The following is a 14,240-nucleotide window of genomic DNA, read 5'->3' as shown; positions in this document are numbered from 1 at the left end:
TGGAAATTTATTTGTAAGCAATCAGTTTAACAAGACTTTCTGGAAGTTTTGAAGGATTCCTGAAGTGCAATTTTCCCACAGAGGTGGAAAACCGAATTGCATCGTAGCATCAATACCCACAACCATATTTTGGGCCTGTTGCCATCTGGAACCATGTACACATATCACATTGTCCAAAGCATTTCCTGGTCTAGCAAGTGGAGGGAGGAGGTACCATAAGTACTTCCCAGCCTGATTGAAGCAATAAGACCACATGTGAAAATAAAATAATAGCTTTTCCGTAAGCTTCAGATCCCAATAATTCAGTTTTAAGGAGCTCCTCTTCAGCCTTCTGGGTTTTCTGGAAAAATTGATGCAAAGAGCATTTGCTTTTGTGGACAGTTTCTTTGGAAAAACAGAAAAAAAATTAACTTGGGACTGCAGCTTCAGACTCTTGAAACTTCTTGGACATTTGTAAGCATGCAAGGTTATTTAACTGGCAGTAATCTTGTCCAGGCTACAAATTCCCGTCTCAGATTAATAGGAATCTAACTATACCCCAAAGCTGGATATCTGAAAATCGTACTCTCTATTGGATTGCTTTCTTCTGATTTCAGTTAGATGGGTTGTGTTGCTCTTGTGTTGGGAACCACTAACTAACCTGGCTCACTCCTCTGAGGTTTTGCAGTTGATCTTAGCAGAACCTCTCTGCCCACAAATAGAAATCGTGAGCCTCTAAAAACACCTTCTCTCAAAAGGGATTGACAACCCGTTTCCTGCTCATCTGGGTAAAGGCTCCGGAGTTATAGAAAACTTTTACTTCCTAATTTTGAAACCTTTATTACATAAAAATAATTCTGGAGGATTTGTTTCTCCTTCTTGCCATCTTAGAGATCATTTTGTTACAACCAACCTTTTCCTAAAACTGGAGCTTTATTTTAACTACTGAATCATGTTTGTGTTGACTGATAGAGCGTTGGGTTCTTATTAAAATGATTTTACATTTAATGGATACCTCATGGATGGTGGTTTTTATGCATCGGTGTTGCACATTCTCTCCTTCCTGCTTTCCTGTTAGTGGAGCATTACTGATCCCTTAGCTTAAAAAGTAATTCTCGAGGGAAAATTCTCCTGCCCTTGGGCATGGTTTTGTTTCACAGGTATTAGTTACCATTTACTGGCTGGGAAAAGCAGCAAACAGCTCTGCATCCTATAGCGGAACCACACTGAACCTGAAGGAGTTCGAAGGCTTGCTGGCTCAGATGAGAAAGGTAACTTGACTTTTCTTCTTTATCCCAAGAGGTTAAGATAAGAAGGGAAATCAACACATTTGCTCCTTTTTAAGATGATGGTTTGGTGTGGTGAATTTGCACAGGCCAGCGATGTCTTGCACTCAAGGGAAGGACCACTTGTCTTACCAGTGAGTTCTCTGCCTTGTGTATCCCATGCCTACTTGAACTTTTTGTAGCCTTCAGAGAATGGAAGGTATGAGCTCTCCCCAACTTTAATTCCCAAAGAGCAAATTCAGTCTGTGAGTATGTGGCTTTGCATGCCAGAGAGCTCAGTGCTTGTTTTCTTGGGGGAGTAACGCCTGAGTTAAACAATACGGTATTATACGAAAATGAAGACTTGCTCTGCATTTGTCCTAAAGGTCATTTTGCTTACCCGTCAGGGCGTTGGTGTGGGTGAGAGGTAAGTCTGCCAAGTTCTTGCTGGGTGGGCATCCACTGGGCTCTGACAAATTAGAAACATTCTCTCCTAAGATGTGCATTTTATGGCCATTGTATTCGGATGACCTGGAAACTTGGAAAACATTTTTTACAATATTCAAAGCTTTATTTATTTATTTGATTATGGGAAAGACTGATCTAATGTAGGAATTTGTCAAAGAAACAGTGGGATGTTTTATGTGTGCCCGCCTGTATGTTCCTTTTAAGGTTCAGCGATGTATGTGAACTCATCCAAAGTTCTAGGATATAGTATTACCTGTGAGCAGCCCCACCCAACCAGCCTAGTGACGTGGTGAGGCTCACTTGAGGCTCACTTGTATCATCCGTGGGTTTTGGATAAGGTCCGTATTGTAGCCCAAATAGTTAAGGTCTTGCCCTTCCTCATTTCTCAAACATGCAAACTAAATGCACTAATGAGACCCCCTGAGAGACATTCGCACTTTGACAAACTTGCCCCCCCCCCCCAAGACAGAGAGTGAGCAAAGGGGCAGAGGGAGAGAGAGAAAGAATCTTACTGGTAGATGGGTCATCTTTCTTTTAGATTTTTAGAGAGAGAGCACAAGTGGGGGAGTGGGGCAGAAGGAGAGAAAGAGAGAGGAAGAGAGAGAGAATCTTTTTTTTTTTTTATAAAGTTTTTTTTTTTTTTTTTAACGTTTATTTATTATTTTTGGGACAGAGAGAGACAGAGCATGAACGGGGGAGGGGCAGAGAGAGAGGGAGACACAGAATCGGAAACAGGCTCCAGGCTCTGAGCCATCAGCCCAGAGCCCGACGCGGGGCTGGAACTCACAGACCGCGAGATCGTGACCTGGCTGAAGTCGGACGCTTAACCGACTGCGCCACCCAGGCGCCCCGAGAGAGAGAATCTTAAGCAAGCTCCACACTCAGCATGGAGCCTGATGTGGGGCTCGATCCCACAACTCTGGGATCATGGCCTGAGCCAAAATCAAGAGTCAGACGCTCAACTGACTGAGCCACCCAGGTGCCCCGCGTCATCTTTTTACAACTGTTTAAAAGCCCTGCCTCACAGTTCCTCTCTTTGCTGGATTCTCTTGGAATCTGATTTATTTTTGTTATGGACATTTCTTACTAGCTCAGCTCCTCTATAATCTTCAAGTCTCTTGGGGCGCCTGGGTGGCTCAGTTGGTTAAGCGTCCAACTTCAGTTCAGGTCATGATCTCACAGCTTGTGGACTCGACCCCCATGTCAGGCTCTGTGCCGAAGCTCAGAGCCTGAGCCTGCTCCGGATTCTGTGTCTCCCTCTCTCTCTGCCCCCCCACCCCCATTCATGCTCTGTCTCTGTCTCTCTCTCTCTCAAAAATAAATAAACATTAAAAAAAATTATAATCTTCAACTCTCCTAGCTTCCCCTTCTATTGAGACCATTCTCTATGTCAACTGCCTTGAAATGACCTGTTGTTGTTAATAGCTGTTCCCTTTTTTTAAAAAAAATGTTTTTTTACTTATTTTGAGAGAGAGAGAGAGAGAGTACATGCACATGCATGCATGGGGGAGGGGTTGAGATGAGGGAGAAAGAGAATCCCAAGCGAGCTCCACGCTGTCAGCTCAGATCCCAACATGGGGCTCAATCCCACGAACAATGAGATCATGACCTGAGCCTAAATTAAGAGCTGGACACTTCATCAGCCGAGCCCCCAGGCGCCCCCAGCTGTTCCCTTTTTTTAATGAATGTAGACAACATCACAGGATATGAGGGAATACTTGGTATCCCTGGACAAGGCATGACTTAACTAAAATGGCCCGCTGTGGTATTCCCATACCTCTAGGTAGAGAGTAATTGACCTGAACTTCACACCTGGAGGTGCTGGAGATATCTGTTTCTCTGGAATATATTTTATTTCATTTTATCTATTAAAACTGGGCTTATCTGAGAAATGCAGAAAACCCTAACAGTGGCTTAAATAAGATAGAATTTTATTTCAAAGTCACATAAAAGAGGTCTGAATGTGAGCAGTGGGCAGGTGATCATCAGGTCGGGCACCCAGGGTCCTTCTTTTTACTCCAACATCCTCAACCCTTGGGTTCTCACCTTCTGGTCCAACATGACTGGACAAGCTGTAGCCATCTTATCCACATTGGGGTCCAGAGAAAGGAGGGATGAGGGGAAGAAGGGCCTATGCTTTCCCTTTAAACACACTTCTGCGAAGTCATACGCGCACCTCTGCTCATATCCCATTGACCTAAACTCAGTCACACATCCCTGCCTCACTGCAAAGAAAGACTTGAGAGAGGTAGACTGTACCGCAGCTAAAAACTGTGGATATTTTCAATGGAGAAGAAACGGAGAACAGATATTGAAGGGACAGCCAGGAACACTTCTGCATGGATGAAGGCTGAAATAAATTTGGAATTAAAATGTTTTCTTTCACAAAGGAGACTAGCCAGAAATTTTTTATATTCATTTTCCTAGGGTGAGAAATGTGTATAAAAATTATCAACTTGTAAAGTGACACATGTAGAGCCCTTAGCGTAAGCTTCTGGCACATAGTGGGTATTCATAGTAGATTGCTGTTGCTATATACTGAGAAAAGATCTCTGAAAGCATAGTGACGGTGGCCTGTCAGTGAGCCTGGATATGTCAGAGGGGGGTCTCCCAAAAGAGGGGACTCTGAAGTGGAGCAAAGGAGAAATATTGCAAGAACGTTGAGATTGAAGGAAGAACCACAGGGACTAAGGTGGCCTTAGAATCGTGGGGACGGGAGCTGGAAGGCAAACATTCTAGGTTCTTCCTCTCTACGGCTCTCTCTCCTTGAGATTTCCTCACATCGGGGAACATGGCCAACAGCGTCCACAGGGTTACCTACTTCTAGCTCCTTGTCCAGAAAGCAAGGGAATTCTTCCTCCTCGGCCCGGCTGCACAATTGCTAGGGCTTTACCCTGGCCCAATGTGGGTCCTATTCCTGAACCAGGCTCTGTGACCGGGCCAACGGGTGCCGTGACTGACCTAAGCACCACCGCTTCAGGAGGTGAGGGATGTCAAGTAGAGCAAGGGATGAAGAGCAGGGAATGTGATAGGCAGGAACAGACCTCTGCCAACATCAACTTCTCTTCCCTTACCCTGCCTTATTTTTTCATGATACTACCGCCCAACTTTGTATTCATTTATCTGTTTATCTTTGGTCTCTTCCAGTAGACCATAAGGCCTGCGAGGACAGGATATTTATTGGCTTTGCAGAACGTTGTGTCCCCAGCATTAGGACTGTATCTGGCCCGTGGAAGATGCTCCGTCAATATCTGAGGCGTAAATAGCTTCCCCGACCAGAGTGTGGTGGGTGCAGATGGGTCATCAGGTTGGAAAAGTAGAACCCTGAAACACTCCGGTATGGGAGTTAGCCACTTTATAAATCACAGAGAAGAAGAAAATGTTGAGTGGTAACACAGCGAAATCTGGAGTGTCTCGGATACTGTAAGTCACCCGGCAACCTTAGCTGGTTCTCATTATCTCTGACAAAGGGGGATAAGAAGAGGACAGATGAGTGAAACAATCCAAAAATACCCGAGATGTTGGTAGTTCACACTGCATTTGTTAGCTCACGTCTACTAGAACAACTAGCAATTAGTGCACTGGACAGATTTGAGTCTTCTCTCCCGTCCCTAAAGTGCTCTCTGTAGAAGACAAAATGCTGCTGGGCTCCTGGACAAAAACCATCGATGACATAACTAGACCCCACAAAAAAAGGAACTTAGACTGCGCTAGCCTTTGTGTTGGCTGATAGCTTTTGCTCTCCCCCAGAAGCTTAACTTTGCATGACTTGATGGACTCCAATAAAATTGTTCACCCAGCTAATGTCCACATCTTTATTTCTGGCAGAAGAACCAGCTTCTTGCTTCACCCTGAGGTTCCAAGGGACCAGGTTGGCCAAGGATGTCCACGGGTGGCTTGTTTTTCACTTTACAAACTGGCCAAGCCTTTTAGCTTCCAGCTCTTGCTTGATCCGCGGTTTCATTCTTGGCTTTCTACGCAGTCATGAACAGAATGGCTTCTCTGTTTTTCTTTCCCATAACAAGCTGTGAGAAAGCAGCTGAAGCTCCAAGAGACATGTTGACTTTCTCTTTCTTTCTGTTCTCTTGTGGTTTGTAGGGTAGGGGGAAGAAGACATTTGGGCCTTTGGGGGAGCATTTCTGATTATTATTATTTTCTTGAAAATCCAGTTTGTAATGCTATGCCAAGCAGCTCGTAAAACTGTGTCCTTTCTAGATGTGACCAGTGGCCTAGCTCCAAGTGTGTGCCCTCCCTGATGAAAATTGCATCCAAGGCATCTAGTTATGGGGTATAAATGGAGAAGGAGAAGAGTATCAGTGCATGTACAGATTGTGTCCTTAACTACATTCATAAGTTCTGTATGACTTGCATATTGACATGCACATGCCCAAATGAATGCATGGTAGTAATTATAACCATAGCTAACACGCTTTGAGCACTTAGGCGTCAGGCATTTTTCTTTTTTTTTTTTTTTTTTTAATTTTTTTTTTCAACGTTTATTTATTTTTGGGACAGAGAGAGACAGAGCATGAACGGGGGAGGGGCAGAGAGAGAGGGAGACACAGAATCGGAAACAGGTTCCAGGCTCTGAGCCATCAGCCCAGAGCCCGAGGCGGGGCTCGAACTCCCGGACCGCGAGATCGTGACCTGGCTGAAGTCAGACGCTTAACCGACTGCGCCACCCAGGCGCCCCGTCAGGCATTTTTCGATTGCCCAGCAATCCTGTGAGATAGATGTTATTACTAGCTCCATTTAATAGATGAGAAAACTGAGACCAGGCAAGGTGAGATAACTTGCTTAAGGTCACACAAATGACGAGAAGTAGACCCAGGATTTAAACCCAGGGAGTCGAGATTCCAAGACCATGCCCCTCCCTACCTCTGTTTTGCAGTGTTTATAGTTTGGTGATTTAGGCATAAATGGCATTTAGCAAAAGAGCGTCATCCAGGTTAGCATCGTTCACAGAGTAAGAACCTAGTGAAGGTCCAGTGGTTGAAGAGATGATGCTGGTAATGGCAACTATAATAACACCCAAGTTGATGGAACGTTGTCAGGTTTTACTACTTGGGATTTGGAGACGAAATCCTGTGTTGGAATCACAGTTTTCCTGCTTACTATGTGACCTCAGTTAAGTTACATAACCTTTCTGATTCTTACTTTTCTCTTCTATAAAATGAGGACGAGACTAACCACATCACTGTAGGGCTGTGAGGATTAAATACATGTACAAAAAAGCATCACGCATGGCCCTAGACACAGTAAGCATTCAGTAAAAGCGACCTTCATTTTTTCAGACATTTGGCCCAATCTCAGTGAACAAATAACCCAAGATTATTATTTGCATTTCCCAAGACATTAAATACAAAACCATATCCAGTTTAGATGTATGCTTTTCAATTAGTTATGAGTTCTTTCTTTTGCAGCTAGTCGGGCCTGGCTTTTGTTCAAGTCCCCGTTAACTTTTGACCTACAAATAAACTACCTTAATTTCCATAACTGGAATTTCTGCCTTCCTCTGGAGGGTCAAATGGGCCACCCTCACCCAGGCCACTGGACAGCCTATTCTTGGGGGGCAGTAATCAGGTCCTAGGTGTGGAGACTGCAGAGTGCTCCTGTTGGTCCTGCCCTCCTCTCTCCCACTCCTCCCTTCCCTCCAGGCAAAACCCGTGTGTGCCTTGTGAATTACAGCCTCCCTGTCCCCTCAGCACGCCTCCCGCGGGGGAGTGTGTCAGAGGGGCTGGATAGAACTGACAAAAGCAGCTGGCAAAGGCACTTCCTACAAAGGCATTGGCTCCAGTGGGCATATTAGTCAGCTCAGACAGTTTCCAAAATTGCTAACATGGAGAGAATATTTGTTTATTTTTCCTTTCTGTTGGGAATGTGGAAGGGACCTTCCTGATCATCCCAGGACATCCACAGTGTGACATTCCAGTCCTTGCGGATGAGAACATGCCCCTCTGCCAGCATCATCCGCAGCCCTCATTTTAAGCGACAGTCTGGAGGAGATTAAATTGAGGTTTATCTTTGAGTGACCGGAGTTATTTTTGTTTTCGTCAGCCTGGACTATTGTAATTAATGCGAAGACAGTGGCGGGAACAAGGCTTTTATTATAATACAAGGGTGAGGATGGCTTTGACTGACCTTTCTTCTGCTGGGGTTTCAGTGTTTTAGTATGTGCTGCTTGCGCTGGAAAGAATTTATAATCACAGGCTGTCAAAGACGGCCATTGTTCTCACCGCTCTGAACATGTGGGTCAGCCACAAGTGCTTTCAGCTCCCCCGGCGCCAGGAGCTGGCCGAGAGCGAAAGCATGCCTGGATTCTTCTGAGGCATCAGGAAAAGCATTTTGCATATTTTTCATTGCTTTTTTTTTTTAACTTTCTGCCTCAGAAAGACAGCTCCCTTTCAGAGCAGGAATTTCCCTTCAAGGTAGCAGGAGATGGAAGCATGCTGCTCCAGGACTTTACGGAACTGATTCTGCTGCAAAAAACAAATGCCGTGTGCATTTGCCAGATAGCGTAAACAGGAGCAGTTGCGTGGCTACGCCGGGGGCTCGGTCCGAGACCGGGCATGCGGTTATGGATTCCGAAAGACGGGTCAAGGTTAAGGTTTCCGTTTTTTATTTTTGCTTTTGTCTGTCACTGTATCCTTGTGAATCCGAACGTGATGATCTTTTACTCTTAATTCCTTTGATTTTTTTTTTTTTTTTTTAAACGTGGTGGGGTAGGAGCTACTTGGATTTTTGTTTTTATTTATTTATATTTTGAAAGGCGCACGATTTTCTGATCGGGACAGTGGCAGCAGGGAAGGTCCCGGAACGAAATGTTGGCTTGTAGATGATAATCCGTGCCATGGTTTTTCCACGCTGACACTACATGCGGGATCTTTGGAAGATCACTGGAGACGGATTTTCCTGGCGTTGTAGGCTCTCCCTCTGTTGCTGAAGTGTCTGTAATCCTTTCGTTTTATTTTTGGACAGGAGACGGATGACATTGAGAGTCCTAAACGTAGTATCCGAGACAGTGGCTACATAGACTGCTGGGATTCTGAGCGCAGCGACTCCCTCTCCCCCCCTCGCCACGGCAGAGATGATTCCTTCGACAGCCTAGATTCCTTTGGCTCCCGCTCCCGGCAGACACCTTCACCAGATGTAGTCCTCAGGGGAAGCAGCGATGGTAGGTCGCAGCCTTCATACACTGCCCATCTTTAAACTAAACATTAGCAAGAGCCGTCTTGTCCCCGGTGGAGGGGAGGCGGGCTCCGTATCCACCTTGCTGGAACCTGGTAACTCTAAACGGGGAGAAGAAAACGTGTTGTCGTGTCGGTTTTCGTGGTCCTTAGAATCTGGGTTGGCTTTGCCAGCAGTCTGAACGTTGCCTCAGTGAGCATATCTTCTAGCGGAAAATACGTTACATCATGCCTCCCCTTGGTCTCCGTGAATCAAGACGCTGTGCAGGACATTAGCTCATAAAGTGTGCCGAAGGTTTATGTGCTCTGGGTATGAGGCAGGGAAATGTTTGCGCACCACACTGTATACATGAAAATGAATCAACTTCCAGCAAACTGGAAATGCACTATACACACATAGGAAAGTTCTGAAGCTCAGGAAACTTTAATTGGCGGGGTTTTGGCAATCTGTTCCATGCCTGTGATACCTGACCGTTGGCTGGAACCACGCGGGTGGCCCTTAATGTACACAACCCAGACTGCCTCCTTGCTCTGAGTCTGGGTTTGATTTAAATCCCATGGATTTTATATCACCTGCAAGGAATGATCATTTCTCTTTGGAGAAATGTGTGGTCATGCAACCTGATGTGAATTTAATGCCTATTTTCCAGAAGCTGTTTACGTTCTTTATCTTCCACCTTTGTACTTTAGGAAGGGAAGATGGCTTACTTCTGCATGTATAAACTTGCAGAAAGACGCTAAGGCTGGTGGGGAATTTTTTATTTGTTTCTGAGTTTTTTAATGTGTTGCTTGATTGTTGCTAATGTTTCTAGAGACTTAAGGCTTCTCTCTGAGATAAAAATTCTCTTTTATGGCTAAATGACCCCTTTCAGCTATAACATTCTATCTAAAGTACTTGAGTGTTTAATGTGCCTAGGTCCTGAGTTAACTGCTCGACAGCTAGTATCTCATTTAGTCCTCAGTGCAGATTATGAGAAACGTAGTTTCTCACTTAGCCCTCCCACAAGCCTGAGAGACATTTCTTATTTGTCTTTTACAGATGAACCTTAGAGAGGTTAAGTAATTGCCCTTGCGTTGTTAAGTGACAAATGTCAGTGTTATTAAGTGGTGTAACAATGTTTGCCTTAAGAAGCGTGAGTCCGAAACTTACACTCTTAAACTGAATTTGCATACCCTTCTGTTTACCTAATAAATTTTTTAAATTCTAGAATGACTGAACTACTGTTTTTATGTAGTACTTAAGCTTTCCAACAAATAGATGGACCAAGGGGCCACATAGTCTTTGACTCCAAAAGAATCCCATGGTGCATTGTGAGCTGCTTGGGAAACATTTCTAAAATTGTATACAACATCTTAAGTACCACAGCCACAGTATTAGAAGTTACAGTACCAAGTGCAGGACTGAATTGAGGTTTTGGCCCCACCAAAAGGTGGGGATTTACTTTCATAAAACCTATCGAAACCAAACTATCTCCTATTATTTTGATTGTTTTTTTAAATTATTATTTTATTCATCTTGGTGTTCTGGAAGTGGCAACACAGATCCTTTATTCTGTCACCAGCTTCGAGGGGTTCAGAGTTTATAACGAGCCACATCTTGAAGAGATTTGAGATGGTAATTACTAATATTGCACTAATATGTGCTTGGGCACAATTTAGCTTGCAACAATTAAGATTGATAAGCTGAGGTCTTTTTTTTTAAATTTTTTTTTTAACATTTATTTATTTTTGACAGAAAGAGATCGAGCGTGAACAGGAGAGGGGCAGAGAGAGAGGGAGACACGAAATTGGAAACAGGCTCCAGGCTCCAAGCTGTCAGCACAGAGCCCGACGTGGGCCTGAACCCACAAGCAGTGAGATCATGACCTGAGCCGAAGTCGGTGTTCAACTGATTGAGCCACCCAAATGCCCCTAAGCTAGGGTCTTTTTATAAATATTTTGTCCATGTAAAGAAAAATATGAAATTGATCTTCACAAAACACCATCCATGAAAGAGCACCTAATATACAGATTTCACCAACTAGCCCGACGCCTTCAGGCTTATGTTCTTGTAAACTGATCAAGACCTAGTGAGGTTTTTAAAAAACAAATAAAAAAAAAAAACATTTTTATCTGCCTTAGAAAATGTAGTATAATTTTATTCAAATAGGTGTTGTCTTTATTAGATTTTATGGTTTTTTTTTTAATGTGTATTTATTTTTGAGAGAGAGAGACAGAGTGTGAGCAGGGGAGGGGCAGAGAGAGAGGGAGACACGGAATCCGAAGCAGGCTCTAGGCTCCGAGCTGTCAGCACAGAGCCCGACACAGGGCTGGAACCCACAAACTGTGAGATCATGGCCTGAGCCAAAGCTGGGCACTTAGCTGACTGAGCCACTCAGGCACCCCGATTTTATGCTATTTTTTAAATGACACTTACCAAGAAGATTGCTAGTCCTAATAAACACCTTTGGATTTAGAAAAACATTTTTAAGTCTTGGAATTTTATCTCCTAAGCACTCACAATCAATTAGGGAAACTCTTAGCATAAAATTCTCTGGCTCTATATTGGGGCAATATTTTATTGTTATTGAGGCCCACTGCCCCATTCGGTGGGGACAGTCAGGATCCACTAACAGATGCCATGATTCCATGGGTTGCTCATAAGAGCTACCTGGTCGGTAAGCTGTGGTCTCCGGGGTCCGTTCAGCCAATCTGTCTTGCTAAATAGGTGCCAGTTCCTCCCTTACCTCCACTAGCATTCCTCCTGAAGCCATAGAATGGACTTCGCTGAAGAGGAAATACAATTCACGTGCTTTTAAAATTAAGGGCATAGTTTATAAATATGATGTATTTTGTTAAATGAATACTCTTTTATAGAAAAGATGAGTTGAGGGCGCCTGGGTGGCTCAGCCAGTTAAGTGTCCCACTCTTGATCTCAGCTCAGGTCATGATCTCACAGTTTTGTGAGTTTGAGCCCCACATCAGGCTCTGTGCGGACAGTGCAGAGCCTGCTTGGGATTCTCTCTCTCTCCCTCTCTCTCTGCCCCTCCCCCCACCTCTCTCCCTCTGAAAATAAATTTTAATAAAGAGAAAGAAAGAAAAGATGAGTCGACGGAGAGAAACAAGGAATGAGAGAAATTAGACGAAGACGAGAAAGGCACGGGTTGGGGGTGTACGTGGCAAAGATAAGGGAAAAAAGAAAGACCCCCTATTTCCTGGAAGGGAGACAAATGTAGCCCCATGGAAAGGAAGGACTAGACTTTGATAAAGTCATGTCATTGTCATCATGTGCTGTGTTGCCATTTCCTAACTTTGGGAATAAATAGAGGAGCCACCCTAGTATATTTCTACGTTTTCAGGATGAATTCAAAATCTTTTGAAGTCCTGGCCTTACATTAACTGAGCGTATACCTTACTAGGTGCTTTGTGCCATCTCATTTAATCCTCACAGCCACTGTGAGAGCTGTGTTATCATCTCCATGTTCCCAGTGAGGACCCTGAGGGACAGAGGGTTTACGTTTTGCAGAGAAATTAGACCCTTGTCCAGAAAACTACACTTCTTTCAACTGGGTCGCTCGCTCTGCCTCAGGGCATCTGCACATTAACTTTCCTTGAACTGTCTGTTGAAGACATTTATTGGACGGTAATTGTGGGAAGGAAAAGGGTGATCTGTATATGTGTTAAGCAACCAATTTGAGGCTTTCACTAAGATTGTTACATATAATACGTTTTTATAGATACTGGACACAAATAAGGTTTGTAGATTATAGGATTTTAGAAGTGAGAAAACTGAGACAGCTCCAATTTATTACTAAGCCTTCATCATTGATCTAAGAATCATATTCTTTCATTTATTTATTCAACAAAGTACAGCGCTACCTCTAGTCAGGATGCTTTAAGCAAAGGACATTTCTCCAAGAGACGTGGCTCACAGAGGGAGGGACTTTGGGCTGGAATCTAGCGAATGGAAATTGGGAGTCCTGAGCTATTACTTACCAGCCACAGGGAAGGAGCTCTATCTGCCTTTCTGAGCCTCTGTTTCCACCTCTATAAAATGGAGATAATGTCAAAGCAGGAAACAAGTCCAAGAGTTTGGCAAGGCAAGGTAGTGTTAGTGTTTGTTCATAAAGCATTTCACAGGGGCCTCTAAATGTTACTGAGACAGACAGATATACTTGATGGAAGACTTGGGTGGGAAGGTGCTGTTATGAATCAAAAACCAGCAAGTACTGAAATGGTCAAAACTCCCTTCAGAAGGGAGGCTGAAAAACCAAGTTACATGAATAATTCATAAACTGCATATTTCATCTGCAACAATGAACAACTTGTTTATGGTCAATGCTTTTAACTTTTAAAGTCTTTTAAAAGCCATGAAATCATTTAATCTCCAGGGCAAATCATTTCATTCATATTTTTACAGAGAAGGACAGGCAAGTGTTAGAACCAGCCTAGGAGCCCGCAGCTCATTAGTGACAGATCCGAACTCTTAGGACAGAAAGAGCGGCCAACACTCATCAAGCACTGACTCTGTACCAAATACTCTACCAACAGTTTACAAGTACCTGATCCGCACCCCCCCTCCCCCCCCCCCCCCCCCCCCCCCCGCCAAAGCCCTCTGAAGTAGGTGGCATTATTATCCTCACTTTGCAGATTGGGGAAACGGAGGCTTCAAGAGGTGATGTCATAACGGCAGAGTCTCAGAGCTAGGGAGTGGCAGAGCTGAAAACAAAGTGGCTGTGGCCAATGACCCTGCATCCTGCCGCATCTCTTGACTCAGTTGAAGGCTCTTTTCACAAATATAAAAAAAGTGAATGTTATTTGCTCTCAGCGGAGCTGAATAACCTATTCACGATGCTGCCCTTGATTAAGAGTTCCCAACGAACTTTTTCACACGGCAGCTACCTGTAAGGGTAGTGTTTGTTTCAACAACAGCGTCACTCTGTCAGGTCTTACCCATCTAGTGAGACTGAGACTCAGGAACACAAGGATACGATAAAATTATTGGGCTCTTGCCCCCAGAAAACCGATTCGGCAACGTTGAATTCTTTTGTGTTGTCGGAAACAGTCTTTAACCCAAAGCAGTTTGTTTATTCATCAGGTCTTCTGAGGATGCCCACTTGGGTGCAAAGACGCTGTGATAAGTGCTGTGAATGATGTAAAGCCCTTGTTCTCGAAATAGCAGGTCAAAAGTGTAACATGCCCAAAGAAAAGACTAGATTGGGCCATGGGCTTCACAGGAAGAAAAGACTGCCTCCAGCTATGGGTACCAGAAAGGGCTCTGCTCTAGAGGAATATGCATTTATTATAACTCAGACCACTTCCTGGAAGGCAGACCTTGGTGTCATCTCAATCTGCCACTTTC

At 44.1% G+C, this 14,240-nt stretch overlaps 1 protein-coding gene across 17 annotated transcripts in view; it reads left to right on the top strand.

Annotated features, from left to right (window-relative positions):
- LIMCH1 (LIM and calponin homology domains 1) overlaps positions 1–14,240 on the top strand; it is a 331,834-nt gene that overhangs the window by 227,499 nt on the left and 90,095 nt on the right. For 12 of the 17 annotated variants that reach the window (XM_086705163.1, XM_086705162.1, XM_086705161.1 and 9 more), the window contains exons 6-7: positions 1,140–1,250; positions 8,691–8,886. In XM_086705163.1, the coding sequence (XP_086561289.1) occupies positions 1,140–1,250; positions 8,691–8,886 (307 nt within the window). Of the gene's footprint in view, positions 1–1,139; positions 1,251–8,080; positions 8,314–8,690; positions 8,887–14,240 lie in introns of those variants that run through there. The other 5 variants (XM_086705173.1, XM_086705172.1, XM_086705176.1 and 2 more) reach the window with 3 other exon arrangements.

The sequence above is a fragment of the Puma concolor genome, chromosome B1 (genome assembly GCF_028749965.1).
Source record: "Puma concolor isolate L17-30 chromosome B1, mPumCon1.1.hap2, whole genome shotgun sequence".
Lineage (NCBI taxonomy): Eukaryota > Metazoa > Chordata > Mammalia > Carnivora > Felidae > Puma > Puma concolor.
This window is presented reverse-complemented; position numbering and strand designations above follow the sequence as displayed.